This window comes from Phacochoerus africanus, chromosome 8, assembly GCF_016906955.1.
Source record: "Phacochoerus africanus isolate WHEZ1 chromosome 8, ROS_Pafr_v1, whole genome shotgun sequence".
Classification (NCBI taxonomy): Eukaryota; Metazoa; Chordata; class Mammalia; order Artiodactyla; family Suidae; genus Phacochoerus; species Phacochoerus africanus.
This window is the reverse complement of record NC_062551.1, coordinates 77880752-77899394: the sequence shown is the minus strand read 5'-3', so window position 1 is coordinate 77899394 and position 18643 is coordinate 77880752. Positions and strand designations below refer to the sequence as shown.

The following is an 18643-nucleotide window of genomic DNA, read 5'->3' as shown; positions in this document are numbered from 1 at the left end:
CTCTCTAACATGCAACAGGGAGGGAGGCCATTGAGGAAAGACAACTTAGGCACATCTGACCCTGGATGGAATCTGACCTTTTGACCACTTATGGTCCTAACAAAGGCATCCAGAACATCTGTTGAAAACTCAAGATACTGATTGGCCCTTACTCTGAAACAACCCATGATAGCCATCCCTTAAGAACAAATATCTCCTTTCTTGTATCAGAGTTCGGCCCCATCGCTTTTGCCTCTGTAAGCCCCTGCCTCTCTGCCCCAGAACACTCTCTAAATTTTACCAGAATCTGTCTCCCTAATTGCAACTTTTTTTTGCTTTTTTTTTTTTTTTTTTTTAGGGCCACACCTCCAGCACATGCACGTTCCCAGGCTAGGGGTCAAATAGGAGCTGCAGCTCCCAGCCTACACCACAGCCACAGCCAATCGAGATCTGAGCTTCATCAGAACTTACACCACAGCTCATGGCAACATCAGATTCCCAACCCACTGAGTGAGGTCAGGGATCGAACCCACATCCCCACGGATACTAGCTGGATTCATTTCCACTGAGTCACAATAGGAACTCCCCCTATTTGCAATTCTTAAGACCCCCACTTAAACTCTTTTCCTCCCTGCAGCCTTCTGCGGTTTTTTTGGTTGACACTCCCCCTTCAGACAATGAGTTTTGACTTTCCATGTGCTGTGAACTAGTGTGTGAATTCACCATCCCAGGCAACATTAGACTCCCAGAACTGCCCAAATTAGCTCAGTGAATTGCAGAATCTTGGGCTATGGCATCAGAGTCATAAATTAACCTGACACAGCATTTCACTCTTGGTGGAGAAGCCTCAGCATCTATTCTCACAATTTCTCACCAGGAGTTTGTATAATATGAATTAGAAAATTTCTTCGATTGTTCTAGGATAGCTCTTCTATTCCTTACTCTAGAAATTCTAAACTTGAGCTTGCTCTTTAGTCTTGCATGCCTTTTTTCATTAAATACTTAAGTGCCTACTGTGTGCCAGGCATTGTTCTAGGCACTGGGGACAGAGCAGTGTTCAAGACAAAGTGTCTGCCCTGGAGAAACTCACATTCTATTAGGAGAGAAGGGACAGAACAAACAAACCCTGACATATGATATGTTGGGTGGTTTGGGGTATGATAAATATCTCCCTCCTTAATTAATCACTTATGCCGTCAAAACAAGCATCCCATCCTGAGGCCACTTCATTCCTCATCCCCTTTAAGCTGTTGTATGTCAGCAACCATCCAGGCCCCCAAGCCTTGCAGGTGAGCAGGTGGCTGTTTAGTAACTCTGGGGACAATGGCAACTAGTGTGCCAAATCGCTGCCCATCTGTGCCCCCATAACCTATCCCAGATTCTCTATTCCCCTCAGGACCTAATGCTTACAATCTTATTGCTGGTGCCAATTTCCATATGAAATAAAGATCTTTGTTTTCAAGCACACTGAATCATTACAGAAACCTATTCTGGCTAATCAAAGCCAAAAAAGAATTTGGTGAAAGGAAATCGGAAAGCTCATGAAATATAAGAGCTGGTCCAAGATGCAGAATCTCAGTAGCAAGACCTCACGAATAGTCTTTTTAGGATACTAAGGGCAGAAACTGGCTCTGCTGCATGTGCCTTAAGAATGTGCATCCTTCTGCCAAAGATACAGAGTCTCAGAAGAGAGCCTGATTGGCTGGCTTGGTCATGTGCTCGCCTCTGGGGGCAGGGCCTCATTGTGATTGGCATTTCCATCAGGACCGTATAGAATGAGAGAAGGAAAAATGGAATGATGTTATCAAAGGCAAGCTGAAGGGATTCTGAGCAGAGAAAAGCAAAGATGTCCACAGGACTTCTAAGCTGGTAGGCTTCTGTACCCGTGGTTCCTACTGCATTTCCCTCTTTGAAGCTCTCACCAGCAAAGTCCTGTTCATACTTTAAGATCCCAATCCCAGGGACAGCTCCTCTTTGCAGCTCTCCTTAAAGGCCATCCTGGCAGAATGAATTATCTCTTCCTCTGTGGCGCCCTTGTGATTTTTTCCAGGCTCTGTTATAGCCGCTCACACATTTGCTTATCTGTCCGCTGGGATCAGCAGGAGTCTTTTCATCTTGGCAATCAACACAGTGTTAGAACCTAAATGTTTGCTAAATTGAATGTGTGGAATGCTTTTCTCTCTTTGTAAAGACCTGGTAACCATTCATTTGCACCTATTTTGGGTATCTCCAGACAAAACTGGGAGTCTGCTGCTGCTCTGGCAGCTCCTTTATTTGTGTTGTAAGACTTGCTGAGAGCCTCAGAGTTGCTTTGATTTGTTTTTGAGATGTGTTCTTTGTTCCTGCATCTTATCTTTCTGGTTTTTCTTGCTAGGGTTGTCATTTCTCTTTGTCTAAGGGCGTCCAATTGTTTGTTTTGTGTTCCGGCTGACAGGGAGGCACCTGGACCATCTTTAATAGGCTGATTTCCTGGGCATAACCTGTGAATCTTCCTGACAATTTTTTTTTTTCTCTTTTTAGGGCTGCTCCCAGGGCATATGGAAGTTCCCAGGCTAAGGATCCAATTGGAGCTGCAGCTGAGGTCTCGCCACAGCCACGGCAACACCAGATCTGAGCTGCATCTGTGACCTATTCTGCAGCTGATGGCAATGCCAGATCCTTAACCCACTTGAGCGAGGCCAGGGATCGAACCCATATCCTCATGTGTTCTTATGTTGGGTTCTTAACCTACTGAGCCATAACAGGAACTCCTTCCCCACAATTTAGAACAGCAAAATCCATATCTTTAGATTAAGGCTCTAGGGCTGAGAGCAAACACCTCAAAATCTAGTGAGGGTTCATCTGGAGTTTCCTCTGGGAGTAGTTTCAGCTCCACAATTTTATTGAATTGGTTTGGAGTTGGTATTTCTCCCCAATCTCATAATAATGGGCCCTTCTATCTACTCCTGCAATTAAATAGGCATTTCTGGAGTTCCTGTCATGGCTCTGGAGGAAACGAATCTGACTAGTATCCATGAGGACGCAGGTTCAATCCCTGGCCTCACTCAGTGGGTTAAGGATCTGGCATTGCCATAGGAGCTGTGGTGTATGTCGAAGTCGTGGCTTGGATCTGGCGTTGCTGTGGCTGTGGTGTAGGCCAAAGGCTGCAGCTCTCTTTCAACCCCTAGCCTGGGAACCTCCCTATGCTGCAGGCATAACCCTAAAAAAAATAAAAAGACAAAAAATAAAAAAGTAAGTAGACATTTCTGAATTTATTCAAAGTGGTTTTAGAAAAGTCCTCATTTCTGGAAGCACAGTGGTGACAGGGACATGCTTTGCATTTCTGCAGCATCCATTTGGCCTCTTAACACCCTCCTAACACCACCCAGGTTTTCCCTCGGGGGCCCACCCTTTTCAGGTGCACAGCCATCATGCAGTTGGGTTAAATACTCCAGTCTTTCAGACCCAAGGGTGAGTCTAAAGGATACATCAGTCAGCTTCTGTCTTATCCCCTTTGCAACAGAGATTATCCTCGGCAGCTTGTAGCAGAATAAAGCTGAAGACTTTTGTGCAGTGACTATGGGAAGCTGTGCCTTCTCTTTTTCTCCCAATGTGATTGAGGAGTAGGAATCCCTGTTTGCATTTAACCATCTTACAATCACTAGAGAACCTCGCATAAGAACAAAAGTGACACTGGGAGAGGGCAAGATAGAAAGAACTACAGAGGAAACAGGACGACAGCCATGATCCAACCATGCTTGAAAGCCACCATGCCTCTGGAATCTTCACCGACTTGAGCCAATAATCCATATTATTATTTAACATGGAAAATTAGTTCCTTTGTTATTTCCAATGGAAAGCACCAATATCTAAACATATATTGTCATATAAAAGTCAACATATATATATATATGACATAGAGAGAAAGATATTTTCTTTCCTTTATATTTATTCAACAAAATTTTATTGAAGACCTACTATGTGCTAAGCACTGAGGATACAATGATGAATATCCCACTCTTATGGAACTTAGAGTCTGCAAGAGGAGAAAGATAATCAGATAGTTATCAATATTTTATTGCTAATAAACTGTGATGAGTACTATCAGGGAAAAGAACAGAATACCTTAAAAATATAGACTAGACTTCCATGGCAGAGTCTGAACCTGAGTCCTGATCAAGCCTTGCCTGAAGGGAGATCTATGCATGGGCTCATTTACTTGAGCCAAAATTCACTGTAATGTCTCAGCTATGGTTTTTTTTAATTCTGTTCCTTACAATCAGTAGAACATAAGTAAGCTCTAAGAAAGCAAGTGAACTGTTTGTCTTGCTTGCTCAGTGACGAGGAAAGTGCTTTGCACTTAGTTGGTGCTCAATTATATCTACTGAATGCACGAATAAGCTGAAAGTAATCTGAATGGCACTGCTAATGACACAGGTTTTAGGAACTCACTGTGTCTAAAAGCAGGGGCCACCTCCATGAAACATTGTTCCTGCCCTCAAGATGCTTCCAGGATAACCATCAATATGTGTGTGAGTCAGGAGTTGGCAAACTGCAGCCCACAGGCCAAGTCCACTCTTCTGCCTGTTTTTATAAATAAAATTTTATTGGAACACAGTCATGCCTTTTGGTTTGCATATTGTCTATGGATGGTTTTGAGCTACGAGTGCAGAATTAAGTAATGGGACAGTCCATATATAACCCACAAAGCTTAAAATATATACTATCTGGCCCTTTAGAGTCAAAAATATGCCAATCCTGGTATAAGTTAATTTGAGACTAACCCTGAGGATGGTGCTTTTTCTAGCAGTCTGGGATAAGTTGTTTTTTTGTTTTTCCTTTTAATGGCCATACCTGCGGCATGTGGAAGATCCCAGGATAGGGAAAGTAAGAACTACAGGTGCCAGCCAACACCACAGCCACAGCAAGACAGGATCCCAGCCACAATGCCAGATCTATAACCCACTGGGTGAGGCCAGGGATCTAATCCACATCCTCATGGATACTATATCGGAGCCACAATGGGAACTCCTGGGATAGACTGTTTAATAGCCACAAATTCTTCCCATCCTCATGAATAGGGTCTTTGTAATATGACTTCGTCATCTTCCCATTCAGGGGTGGTCTCTTTCTCCACCCCCTTGCACCTGGACTGGCTCTGTGACTTGCACTGACTAGAAGGTGGCAGAGGGGCTGCCACAGGTGGGTCTCAGGGCCAGAGCCTCAAGAGGGAGCACAGCTTCTGCTTTTGCCCTCTTGGGACACCAGGAACCCCCACATAAGGAAGCTGATCAAGCCAAGCAAAGGATAAGCCGTCACATCGCTCATCCTGGTGGGGGAAGGGACATGAGGTGACCCAGCCGACAGCCGGCACCAACTATCAGATATGGGCACCCTTCCAGCCCGGAGGTCTCTCCAGCTAACGGAGCCCCATGAGTAAGGCCAGGAGAAACCAGCAGTGGAACCACGCAACCAACCCCCAGAACTGTAAGAAAGAGTAAATTGCTGTCGCTTCAAGCCACTGTGTTTTGGGGTGGCTTGTCACTAGCAACAGACAAAATCTTTCATATCCCTTGCCAAGAGTCCCATCAGCTCCAGGCTGTGCCATGAGTGTGGTTAGAACTGCAAGAATAAGAATAACAGAATAAGGAGTTCCCATCATGGCTCAGTGGTAATGAACCCAACTAGTATCCATGAGGACGCAGGTTCAATCCCTGGCCTCGCTCAGTGGGTTAAGGATCCAGTGATGCCATGAGCTGTGGTGTCGGTCGCAGACATGGCTCAGATCCTGCCTTGCTGTGGCTAGGGCATAGGCCGGCAGTTGTGTTCCAATTCGACCCCTAGCCTGGGAACTTCCATATACTACGGGTGTGGCCCTAAAAAGACAAAAAAAAAAAAAAAAAAAGGAAGAAGAAGAAGAATAGAATAAACAGAGGCCCAGCAGGAGCAGTGGGTGAGGACAGAGACTGAAGTCTGGTCTCTCCCCTCCTTACTTGGGATTCTTTCCTCCAGCCTGCACCGCAGGCTGCTTTAGTTCTGAAGGAGCAGCCCCCTTGAGCATCAGGGCACTGGCAACATCCAATGACGGGATTTCAGGAGGGAGGAATTTGCAGAGTTTCAGGAAATTCAGATCACAAGCCAAAGAAACCTCCAGGATTGGGCCCTGGGTCCCCCAGTACCTCCAGGGATGGCAGAGCAGTAGGTTCCTGATGACCAAAGCACAGATGGTCAGAGGTCAGCTTCAGGGCATCCACGGAACTACCACCAACTCCTAGGACCCTGAACCTGGGAGCACCTGCGTGAGCAAGGGACATCAGGCCTGTCCCTAAATTCACCACAGGGGGGGCAGCATGGAGCAAGAGCATCAGACTTAGCTGGTTTCTGACCCATCCTGTGAATTGGGTAGCTGAGTGGCCTGGGCTGTTTACTTCCTTGGTGGGATACTGAGCCTAAGTTCCATCATCTGTAAAACAGAAACACTCCTACCCACTCCACAGGGTTGCAGTGAAGGTCAAATATAAAGTGCCTGGCACCACACAGGAGGCGCAGAATGGATGGTGGCTTCATTACCACCAGCACTGCCCTGGAGGCAGGGAAAGGAGGCCCTGTGCTGGATCCCACGCTCCAGAGGACCCTACACATCCACACACAGACACAGAATCACACACACATACACGTACACAAAGAGACTCACATGCACACAGAGACACAGAGGTGCACACAGACACGAGCCGACGCACCATCAGGGGAACACGCAGACACACGTACAGTCAATTTATCCAAAGGCCCAGAAGTACCTCTGCCTCTTGCCGAGTCCCTGGCACTGGGCAGGACAGTCCCCAGCCTTTAACATCCTCTCTCACATCTGACGTTGCTCAGGCCCCAGGAAACCCCTTGCTCACATCGCCTGCCCTGTGTCCTCAAGACAAAAGGCAACTGCATCCAAATATCACAAGGGCTATGGGCTGTGCTGTGGCCACATCGCCTTTGGTCGCTGCTTCAAAGGGAGGCTGTGATTCCTCTTGGAGGGCGCGGCCGCACCAGGTCTCGCCTAACAAAGTACCACTTCCCACGCGTTCCAAATAGCTGTTTCCTGTGCCTGTTCCTTTCCAATTCACAGGTCTAGAGATGCTGGTGAACTAGTGGAGTTTTCCCCAAGGAACCCTTGGCAAGACCAAACAATGCATAGTAGTCGTACATTTATGTAAACACAGGTCTACACGTAACACTGCGTCATGATAGCAATTCTTTTCTTTTATTTATGGCCGCGCCTGCAGTGCGTGGAAGTTCCCAGACCAGAGGCCTATGCCAGAGCTGCAGCAATGCCACAGCCTTAACCCACTGCACCCACCAGGGGATGGACCTGAGGCACTGCAATCGATTTCTTAACCCACTGCACCACAGCGGGAACTCCCCTGACAGCAATTCTTTGTATTGGCAACTAAGTGACACTGAACACAAGAATTACGAACTGTCTTGTTTTTATTAAAACAGTTGGTGGAGGGAGCTCCTGTTGTAGCACAGCGGAAACGAATCTGACTGGTATCCATGAGGATGTGGGTTCGATCCCTGGCCTCAGTCAGTGGGTCGGGGATCTGATGGTGATGTGAGCTGTGGTGTAGGTGTGTAGACTCAGCTCAGATCCCAAGTTGCTGTGGCTGTAGTGTAGGCTGGCAGCTGTACCTCCGATTTGACCCCCAGCCTGGGAACTTCTATATGCCGCCAGTGTGGTCCTAAAAATGCAAAAACAATAAAACAAAATAGTTGGTGGAGTTCCCTGGTGGCTCAGAGGGTTAAAGATGCTGCATTGTCACTGCTGTGGCCCAGGTTCAATCCCTGACCTAGGAACTTCCACATGCCACGGGCACAGCCAAAAAAAATAAATTTAGACACAGCATGAGGACCTCCTAGCCCCCACAAATGTTACAATTTTAGGGTGATCCCGATCACCACCAACAGGGTCTTGAGGCCTCAAGGAAAGAAGTGGGGGTCCAGGCAGGAAGCAGCTTTGTCACGGAGGCCCCCAGATCTGTGTTAAGTAGTATCACCGCTACTAACAGCAATAGTCACAACGCTTGTGCTTGCAGGCTCCTCTTCCAAGCACTTGTAGGTACCGTTCTATTAACTCTCCCAACAATGTTTGTTTGTTTGTTTTGCTGTTTAGGGCCACACGCGTGGCATATGGAGGTTCTCAGACGAGGGGTCAAGTCAAAGCTACAGCTGCTGGCCTTCATCACAGCTCCCAGCAACACCAGATCCTTAACCCAGTGGGGGAGGTGAGGGATCGAACCTACATCTTCATGGATACCAGTCAGATTCCTTTCTGCTGCACCATGACGGGAGCTCTCCCCCAACAATGTTATGAGATGAATATGTGAGTGTTTCCACTGTGCAGATGAGGCAGCAGAGACCATGGATAATGAGATCATTTGCCCAAGAGTGTCCAGGTAGCCAGCAGTAATGCCAGGCAGCCTGACCCCAGAGCCCACCGCATCATCTGGACCGGGACCCTGTGGCACCAGGGAGCAAAGGGGCCCCTCACAGTGGCCAGGGCCTAGATGCTCCCACCCCACCCCTGCCCAGGCACTTACAGTCACACCCACCCCCCCACCCCCCCACCCCGGCAACACACACAGGTGCTCCTGCAACACACCTGCCTCACCTGCCTGGGCAGCCCTGCTCCCAAGAGAATCCTCAGTTTCCTCTTCCTCCTGACCCCCCACACCCACAAAGTCTCCATGAACGGGGTGGTGGCCCAATTTATTCATCACCTCTCCACTCCCCACCTGCTGTGTCCCAGCACGGCCCCTCCCCATCACCGGCTGCGTGGGACCCGTCTGGGGCCCTAGGTACCCAGCTAACGGGCCTTCCCTCCTTTGCTGGAGTCCCCCCCAGTCAGTCACCTCTCAGCAGCCAGGACCATCTCGTCCAAACATATGAGCAGGGCACTTCCTTGTGTCAAAACCCTGGACAGGGACCAACAAGGTGCGGCTGTGCCATTTTGAAAGGATGCTGGTGACCTTATAAAAGATGACAATGGCCCCAGCCAAGGATTCTTGTTCTTTACTCTCCATCACAAGTGGGAAAACCAACTGTGTGAGGACAGCTGTGCAAATGCTGTTCCCACTGGCGAGACGGGCACCAGGACTCAGGTTTGATTCCCAGCTCAGTACAGTGGGTTAAGGATCTGGTGTTGCCGCAGCTTCAGCATAGGTCGCAACAGCAGCTTGGATGTGATTCCTGGCCCAGGAACTTCATATGCCATGGGACAGCCAAAAATAAAAATTAAAATAAAATAAACTATAAGGGACAGGCTCACACCAAGAGAAAGACATCCTTGCTGAGAAACTGGGCTCTGTTCTCTCTCCTCTTTCTCCATCATGGAAGTTTTGTTTTTTCTTTAATTTTTTTTTTTTTTTCTTTTTAGGGCTGCACCTGCAGCATATGAAGGTTCCCAGGCTAGGGGTCCAATTGGAGCTACAGCTGCCGTCCTACACAGCAATCATAGCAATGTCAGATCTGAGCCACATCTGTGACCTACACTGCAGCTTGTAGCAATGCCGGATCCTTAACCCACTGAGAGAGGCCAGGGATCAAACCTACATCTTCATGGATACTTGTTGGGTTCTTAACGTGCTGAGCCCCAACAGAAAGTCCTCCATCCTGGAAGTTAAAATCTGTCGAGCGGGGGCAATAATCCCACTGAAATACTGGGGGTTCCAGCTCCAGCGGGGCTGAGTGCTTTGAGCTCCCGGGCAGCAGCTGCCTCCTCTGTGGCCAGGGAAGGAGGGAGGCCAGGAGGGACCCATGTTTATGGGCTCCTCCAACGGGCATGACATCCTGCAAAGGACTTTACACATTTCATTTCCTTTTCATCTGGCCCCAAACCCTGAAATGCAGGTCTAATTACTCCCCCTATTACGTATGACAAAGCCAGGCTCCAGTGGTGGCAGGACTGGCCAAGGCCACACAGCCCCTGAGTGGTGGAGCTGATACTCAAGTCTTGGTGATGCAAAGACGCAGCACTTTTGACCTGGCGCATTGCACCACTGGCGAGAAAACCATGACACTGACCACATTTCCCAAAACTCTCCTTCAAGTCCAAGTCCTCCCAAATGCCTCCACATCAAGCCTCAGTTGAGGACACCTCCACCTAGAAGCCAACCTGGGTTTCCTTGCCTGGCTCTGGCCCAACAGACCTCAGGTTTCTGCTGTAGGTTCCCCCTGGCAGGGCTTCCAGGGGCCGCATCCTGGCCAGGTTAGGGTTTGAAATGGCTCAGCAAAGGGATCCTCTCAGAAACCGGGCTGTGCCTGGGAAATGCCCTTAATGCTGCTGCAGGAAGAGCCGTGGGCCAAACCTCCCTGGGAATCAAAGCTAATTTTCTGTTGTTTAGGAGGTAGCTCCTCAGTGAGTCACTGTTTGGGCTCTTGTGACCCAAGCCAGAAGCCAGGGGAGGCCAGGAGGAGCCCTCGTTAAAATTAAAAGTCAAAAGTAAGAAAGGGGACACACACACAGCCCAGAGACCATGACTCAGTAATGCTGGGTGACCCCGGCCCAATGAACTCACCTCTCTGGCCCCTCCTACAGGTCTTCCTTAAGTGGGGTGAGCAGGAAAAGAGTCCCAGGAGGAGTTCTGAGCAGGAAATGGGAAGGGCTAGAGGCAGCCCCCCGCCACCCCCCACCAAGGGCAGGATGTGTGTCTGTGTTTACCCAGCTTTTCTCTCCTGTTTAAAACACCTTTAATCCCAAATCCCTGCCAGGGATCCCTGCCTCCAGCCCTCCCCCATCCACCCTGAGGTGACAACTCCCTAGGGACTCTCTCCCTGATGAGGTGGGGCCAGGAAATTTGCGTCAGGAGTTCTCCCTCTGGAGCAAGACCCAGCCTCTTCTTCCCCTGCAAAGGAGGCCGAAGCCAGAACCCAAATCAGCACTCGAAGGGACCGTGACATGATTTTTGCCCACTTGCACTTTCGTGGGCCTTCTCCTCCATCAAAAGAAATCAACAAAGGAGTTCCCGTTGTGGCTCAGCAGGTCAAGAACCTGACTAGTTTCCATAAGGATGCGAGTTTGATCCCTGCCCTTGCAGTGGGTTAAGGGTCCAGCGTTGCCGTGAGCTGTGGCATAGGTTGCAGATGCAGCTAGGATCCAAGGTTTTTGTGGCTGTGGCCTAAGCCGGCAGGTATGGCTCTGATGCGACCCCCAGGAACTTCCATATGCCACAGGTGTGACCCTTAAAAAAAAGGACAAAAGGAAAAAAAAAGTAAAAAGCAACTGTTATGATTGCATTTATATGAAGACACATATAATCCAAGATGGATTACAGCCACTCTCATGGTAAAGAAATAGAAACCTTTTGAGGGCCCCTGTTTTGAAAAGCCCTTTGAACTGCCTGGGCCCACGTTCTGGCTCATCCAACACTAGGCATATGCCTCGGTTTGCTTCTCTGTAAAATGGGCATGATGACAGATGCCACATCATGGGGTGGTTTGAGGGCTCTTTGAGACCTGCTGGAGGAGAGGTTGGCACGGTCCTGGCACACAGTAAGGTGAGCATCCATCCATCCTGTGAAGGAGGCAGAGGTGGAATGCCTTTTATCTGCATGGTAGAGACAGGAAAACCGAGGCCCCCAGCAAGAGAAAGGGGCTGCCCAAGGCCATCTAACAAGGGGTGGAATCAGGACTCCAAGGACACAGACCAAGCAGCTCCTAGGCCCTGGACCCTGAAGGATGTGGCCAGTCAGGTTATCCGAGTTCCAGACCAGGAACAGGGTGGGCGGGGGCAGGAGGAAGTCGCAGGCCAGGACAGGGCATCCTGCTGCCAGGGCTGCCAGAGTGGACTCCAGAGAGAGGCAGCAGCCAGCCAGTGAGGCCACTGTGAGGCCAGGACCACTAGGACCTTGACATTTCTGAGCCCGACAGAGCCAGGCCCTCTTCTCCATCCCTCTGACCTCCAGCCAAGCTCTGAGGCCCAGCCTCAATGTTCTGATCTGACTATGGGGACAGCAGCTCTCTCTGGGGGCCAAGCTGGACCAGGAGGCTACTGTTGCCCCCATCCAGGATGGAAATGTCTAGTCCATGCTGGAATGTGGGTTTTCCAGCTGACTCGGATGGAGCCTATTTCTGCGGCAGCCTCACTACCCCAGGATGGGAGAGACTGAATTCACATCTGGCTGGAAGTATTTTCACTACCTGCCAAACAAGCAGGAAGCTGCCCAGGAAGGAATAATAGATAAAAATCCAAGCCCAGCTGGCTGAACTCCCAGCTCTTGGACAAAGGGTTCCCAGACCGCTGGTGCCCTGCCATGTAGTCAAGCTGCTGTCACTGCTGTCACTGTTCTCCATCTGGGGAACACGGGGGCTGGCCAAGGGGCAGGGCATGGAATGGGGCATGAAGTAGCCAGCAGCAGGGAAACAGGACAGACTTGCCCTTGGCACGCCCCAGCCTTGTAAACTTAAGTTTCTCAGCCTCTCTGAGCCTCAGCAGCTGCATCAGTAAAATGGGGATCAGAAAAAGACCCCAAGAGGAGTTCCCACTGTGGCAGTGGGTTAAGAATCCAACTGCAGTGGCTCAAGAATCCAACTGCAGTGGCTCAGGTTGCTGCAGAGTCACAGGTTAAAGGATCCGCTATTGCTGCAGATGTGGTGTCGGTCACAGCTGTGGCTCAGATTCAATCCCTGGCCCCAGGAACTTCCATGTGCTGTGGCTGTGGCCAGAGAAGAGAAGGGAAGGGAAGAGAGGAGGGGAGGGGAAGGGAGAGAAGGGGAGGGGGAGAGGGGAGGGGAGGGGAGGGGAGGAGAGAGGAGGGGAGTTCCCTTCGTGGCTCAGAGGTTAAAGAACCCAGCTAGGATCCATGAGGACTCGGGTTCAATCCCTGGCCTCGCTCAGTGGGTTAAGGATCTGGCATTGCCCTGAGCTGTGGTGTAGGTTGCAGATGCGGCTCGGATCCCAAGCTGCTGTGGCTGTGGTGTAGGCCAGCATCTGTAGCTCCAATTTGACCCCTAGCCTGGGAACTTCTAGCCTAGGAACTTCCATATTCCTTCTGGGGTGGCCCTAAAAAGCAAAAAGAGAGAGAGAGAGAGAAGGGAAGGGAAGAGAAAAAGACACCAAGAATGAAAAACACAGCCCGGGCTCACAGCTCTGAGGCAGGAGGAAGAGGGACAATTTGGGGAAAGGGGTGGGGTGGGGTGCAGTGGGAAAAGCAGTGAGAAGAAAGCCCACAGATTGGCCCCTCTCTTCCCCAGGCTGCCTGGAAACAAGGCCCTGGGCTGGCTCCTCCCCTGGGGATTTGGCCAAAGTGTCAGATCTGGAAGTATCATTGCATCACTGGGCATTTGGGGGTTAATGATGGGGAGTGGACAGGCCCTGAGTACTTAACTAATTGGGGAGGTGACTTGAGATCAGAGGCTCCGCTGCTCACTCCCTTCTCTTGCATCCCAGCCTCTCTGCCCTCTGCTCACCTACCCTCCCCCCAGGATGAAGCCTCCCCCTCCTTTGACCTTACTTTGCCTCCTGGGTAAGTGACCTCCTGCCTTCACCCCTCCCCTGCCCCAGCTCAGCAAACGAGCTCCCTGGAGGCCCCTGAGCCCGATCCTGGGGAAGGAGTGGCTGGTCATCCTGAGGCCAGTTCCATCTGAGCTGAGCCAGTACTGGCCGGTGGAGATGGGGGTGGGGGGTGGGGTGGAGAGTGCAGCCGGGCGGCCTGGGGGGCATGGGAGAGGGGCTGGCTGGGATCAGCAGACAGCTTATGTGGGCTCCAGCCACTCCGATCCATCCCTCACCTGAGCTTCCACGTTTGGCTCCAACCTGCCCAAGTGAGCAGTCCCCCACTGCTGCATTGGCAGGTTCTGGAGGAATTCAGGAAAGTCCAGGTGGTTAGGAAGCTTGTCTACTGGAACCTAGTGGGACTTTGGGGGGACAGAGTGCTCCTGAGGGTGCAGGGGCTGACAACTAGGGAGATGATCACTGGGAAGCAGCTGGAGGATGGGGGGAGGGGGGTTGCTGTGCTGACAGATGGAGGTGAGGACTTGGGGATGAAGGTGAGATGAGGTCACAGGAATCTTATTACTAATGAGCATCGTTATTATTGGGAGTGCGTTGCTTGGGGAGGCAAGGTTCCCTAGACAATCACAGGGATGTCTGGATTCAGATTTGAGAGGACATCGGGGCAACTGGCTGCAGGGGGGGTGGATCTGATGTCCTCCACCCTTGCTCCCCACAGTGGCCCTGGCTGGTGGGAACCTGGTTCAGTTTGGGGTGATGATTGAGAGGATGACGGGGAAGCCTGCACTGCAGTACAATGACTATGGCTGCTACTGCGGTGTCGGCGGCGCCCACTGGCCAGTGGACCAGACAGACTGGTGAGCAGGCAGCCCAGCAGGGGGGGCCTCCCTGGGGATGGAGGGGCTCGGGGGGGGGGGAGCATCCTGGTGGGAGGGAGGAGCTGGGGACCCCTAGAAAGTAGGGGCTGACCTCCCCTTTGAGCCCCTGTGGGCCCTGGGTCCCCAGGGCAGCACCTGGTCCAGCCCAGCCTGGCTCACAGGCCCCTCCAGGCTGACCGTGACCTTTACAGGTGCTGCCATGCCCACGACTGCTGCTATGGGCGTCTGGAGAAGCTGGGCTGTGAGCCCAAACTGGAAAAGTATCTTTACTCTGCCAGCAGGCGCAATATCGTCTGTGGTAAGTAAACAGCCCGGGAGTCCCCCAAACACTGGGAGCAGGGAGAGCTTCAGCCAGGAACCTTCTCCTGTTGGTGACCTTTGAGCCTGGTCAAGGCCAGATCCTGGGCTGGAAGCATGGTGTCTTCCAATAGCCATGGAATTGGGGAGGGGCCTGTCCATCCTCCCAGATGCTCTAGTGGGACCCGGTCTAGAGACCCCTGACCTATCAGCTCCTGCCCTGACCCCAGGCACTTCCCCCACCCAGAGGTCTCTCAACTCCAGCCTCTGGGGAGAGGAGGAAGCTGTTCTCACACAGCCCTCCCCAGGGCCTGGGGGGCAACTAGAGGCAAGGTCCCCAGGTCAGAGCCTCAAGGGCACAGCTGGAGCTTGGACTTAGGACAGCAGTGGTCCCTGAGGCTGACTGCCCTGTCCTCATCTTAGCCAGACCCTAGGTCCACTCGGACCAATGACTTTCCTAGGGTCTCCAGCCTGGGGAGGCAGCCTGAACCAAGTGGGTGGAGGGGCTCCACACAGCCCGGTCCCATGGTTCCGCTCAGGGAACCTAACTCTCTTCCAGCTACAGGGTCAGCAGCAGCCTGGGGGGAGGGCAGGCCCCGCCTGGGGGCACAGCAGGAACACCTGGGAAGGTCAAAGTAGACTCAGCTCAGTTCTCTAAGGTCTGTCGGGGGAGCAGAGGAGCAAGGACCAGAACCACCAGAGACCGATTCAGCTCAGGGTTTCTTGCCTCCCCCCCAACCAATTTCCAAGGCAGCTTTGACAGGTAGTGAGCTCCCCGTCCCGGGGGATTCATGCAAGACTGGGGCAAACACTTGTCAGGACCAGAACTGAGAGGATGCGTGAGGGGAGGGGTGCGGTGAACAGGGACATAGGCTCAGGGGTTCCCCTTGGACCCCCTGTGTGATTTTGGGCGATGGATGGCGGGCCTCAAGAGCCTCTGCCTCCTCCTCTATAAAACGAGATGATCTCTCAGGTCCCCAGCTGAGTCCAGCTCCTGGCAGGAACTACCCAAAGGAGCTCAGGGGTATCTTGAGCCCTTTCCAACTCTGAGTTTTGCTGAAAGAGCCAATGTGCACAGAACCGGGAGGGTTCTGGAGACCGACCTTTGGGCGGGAAAGTGAGAAAGGCAAACATTTCTTAGCTGGGAGAGGTTTTCATGGGGACAAAGGGAGTCAAAACCACAGGATAGACAGAGGCGGGGGCAGGGGATGGGGAGAGGAGGCTTTGGGGGCCCCGGTGCCCACCGTGGTGACGCGGGCTCTGCTCCCCGGGCTGGGCGGAGGCACACTGGGTGGCGGAACGGGGCGGGGGGGGGGGCGCGGGGGGTGCTAAGGGAAATGCCGGAAAAACAGGCTTCGCCCACTTTGAGGGAAGCAGGACCCCCCCCCAGCTTTAACCCCTCTGGGCTCCCCCAGGCCCAGGCCATCTGCGATGAGTCGCTGTCCTTCCGTAGCTTTCCTTTCTGATTGATGCCTGCCCTCCACCCCCAGCGATGTTCTCTGTGGGGGAAGGAGTTGCCTAGAAACGCTGCGCTTACCCCGGGGGCGGGGGCAGATGGTCTTCCCGTGGCAGGAGGGGGCTAAGGACCGTGGAGTGGGTTCGCGGGGAGGGGGGGGGGAGATCACGGGAGACGAGCTTCCTGGCCTCCCAGCGTGCTGGGCCGTTTCTCTCACCCGCCCCTGAAACATCCCCCTGGAGAACGAATGGGCTTCCTGCAGTTTGGGGCTGAGTACGTGGACTCCAGCGCAGTCCCCTGCGTGCGTCCGAGAGTGGCAGGTCCCAGGCGCCCAGTCCCTGATCCGCCTCATCCCATCCAGCCGGCAGAACCAGCTGCCAGCGACAGACCTGCGAGTGTGACAAGAGGGCTGCGCTCTGCTTTCGCCGCCACCTGGGCACCTACAACCGCAAATACGCCCATTATCCGGACAAGCTGTGCACAGGACCCACCCCGCCCTGCTAAGTCTATGTTCCCCCGCCTCCCTCCCGACCCAAGCCTCCAGCTGCTGACCTCAGGAACACTGTCACAAAGGCCCTCCCTCTGGAAAACTCCTTTGCTGCAAACCCACTCCTCCTTCCCACACTCGGGCCTGGACCTTCCTGGGCCTCCCCAGGCCACACCTCCCCCAGAAAGACCCGTGCCTGGGGGCCTTTCAGTACCCTGAAGACTCTGTAACCCGCCCCTGGGACCTCAGTTCCCTCTTCTGAATACGTGAATAATGTCTTCCCACAATTCGAATACGGATCCTCGGACTCATTGTAGGGTTTAATTAGTCTACAGTTTCATTCATGCCTTGGTTTTCTGAGCACCACTGTGTGCCAGAGTGCTAAGCACTGGGACACAGCATGGGTCTGACACAGGTGGCCACCGCCTGCAATTGCAACACTGCCCTTTCAGTTTCCTATTCTCGTAAGTTTTTGTGACTCTTTTTCTAACATTATACAATCTTTTCCAAGACAATAATGGCAATCTCTAGAAGATATCTTTCTGGCCCGATGGTGTAATGTGAGAAGCACACAAAATACCAGCCCCAAAATATTGTCCCCACTATGTCACCAGACTCCAAATCCCTCCCATCAGAAGATTGGCTGAGAGTGAAAAGAAACTTTCAAGTCAACTTATTCCAATCCCTCCTGTGACCGATGGGGGCCTGGCAGTTAGAGAGGGAAGTTCTACCTGAAGGCGTGTCCTCACGCCCAAGCCAGGGTGCCTCCATTTTTTCATGCATCAGCCACCTACACTCTGCCCCTCTGGTTACCATCTTGCGCCAGCCCAGAGGACCCAAGGAAGTCAGCTATGAGATGCCTGGGCCAGGTCAGGCTCCTGATATGGGGAGGGAAGAGGAAAGATTTCAACATCCAACATCCTGGGGCTTCTCTGGAGCCAATTTAATGCACCAGAAGAGTCCCATCAAATGGAATGCAGCCTCTCCTGGAAGCAATAGATCTCAGCAGATTCAACTCCTAAATATAGATAAAATATCTTCACTATATGTAATAGGCTGCTAAAGTCTTCCAGGATTGGGATGAGCCTATTCAGTGAGATAAGGCATGGGAAAAAGCATTGCACGAGCCAAGCTCATAGCGGACGGGTGATAAACATTCACTCCATTCCCCTTTTCTGGGCAAGTGTATAATGTTCAAGACTTAAGCCTGAAGCAATCAAAAGGATGATCACCATAAACTTTAAAAGGCAAAGAAGGTCTGTGCTAGCAAAACAAACAAACAAAACGGGAGAGGGGCAGATGTGCGTGTATTGCTGCTGTGAGTGACTCCTATCCGTGGTGAAGAATTGCTAGGAGACCAGATCTTAAAGCACCTGCATGTGGGTGGGTGGGGAGGAGAGAGCAGCATGGGTGTGGAAGAGTGGTCCTGAGGCGCCCTCTGGTGTCTTTTTTTTTTCAGGCTAATAGGAAATGAATTTGGCTTAAACCTGGATTTTCCTTCATGGGGACAAGGTGTGTTTCTGGGCTAGTGTAATCTGTCCGCTAACACGTTCAATAATAAATATAGTGAGAAATAACAAGTCCTCACAAACATCTCAGATTGATGGTGCCACTGCATGCAGAGAAACAGGAAGAAGGAACTGACTTGAGAGAGAGGGAGAGAGGTGGGGTTCTGGGGGAATGGATTCAAGGCATTGTTTAACCATCTGACAGAGTAAAAAGCGGAACTTAAGACAAGGCCTGGTGCAGCATGTTTTCCCAGGAATCAATAAATATTTGTTGAGTGCATCGATTTTATTTAAAAAATCCTGTTTATGTGTGTGCCCATAGTACACACTTGATTTCCAGCTACAGACTGGGTGGACAGGACTGAAAAAAGGGAAAGGAAACCCTGAACTTGACGTCAGAGTTCCAGGTAGAGCCCTCGGCGCTGCCAGGTAGCAGCATCGGTTCTAAACCCTGCTGCTCAGGGAGCTTGTTAGAAATGCAGAATCTTGGCCCTGACCCCAGACCCGCTGGTTAACGAGACCCCCAGGTGATTCGTGTGCACATTCAAATCCAAAAGC

General features: G+C 51.7%; 1 protein-coding gene across 1 annotated transcript; it reads left to right on the top strand.

Annotated features, from left to right (window-relative positions):
* Window positions 1–13432: 13432 nt before the first annotated feature.
* PLA2G2E (phospholipase A2 group IIE) lies at window positions 13433–16594 on the top strand. Its single transcript, XM_047793062.1, has 4 exons — window positions 13433–13472; window positions 14178–14316; window positions 14529–14635; window positions 16452–16594. Exons 1-4 carry the CDS (start codon window positions 13433–13435, stop codon window positions 16592–16594), a joined length of 429 nt encoding a protein of 142 aa, XP_047649018.1.
* Window positions 16595–18643: the final 2049 nt, after the last annotated feature.

Bases quoted from the DNA above. Each gene is read 5' to 3' on its own strand.
- PLA2G2E (XM_047793062.1), top strand. From the start codon at position 13,433: ATGAAGCCTCCCCCTCCTTTGACCTTACTTTGCCTCCTGG. The intron at 13,473-14,177 runs GTAAGTGACCTC...TGCTCCCCACAG, and splicing joins GACCTTACTTTGCCTCCTGG to TGGCCCTGGCTGGTGGGAAC. The intron at 14,636-16,451 runs GTAAGTAAACAG...CATCCCATCCAG, and splicing joins CAGGCGCAATATCGTCTGTG to CCGGCAGAACCAGCTGCCAG.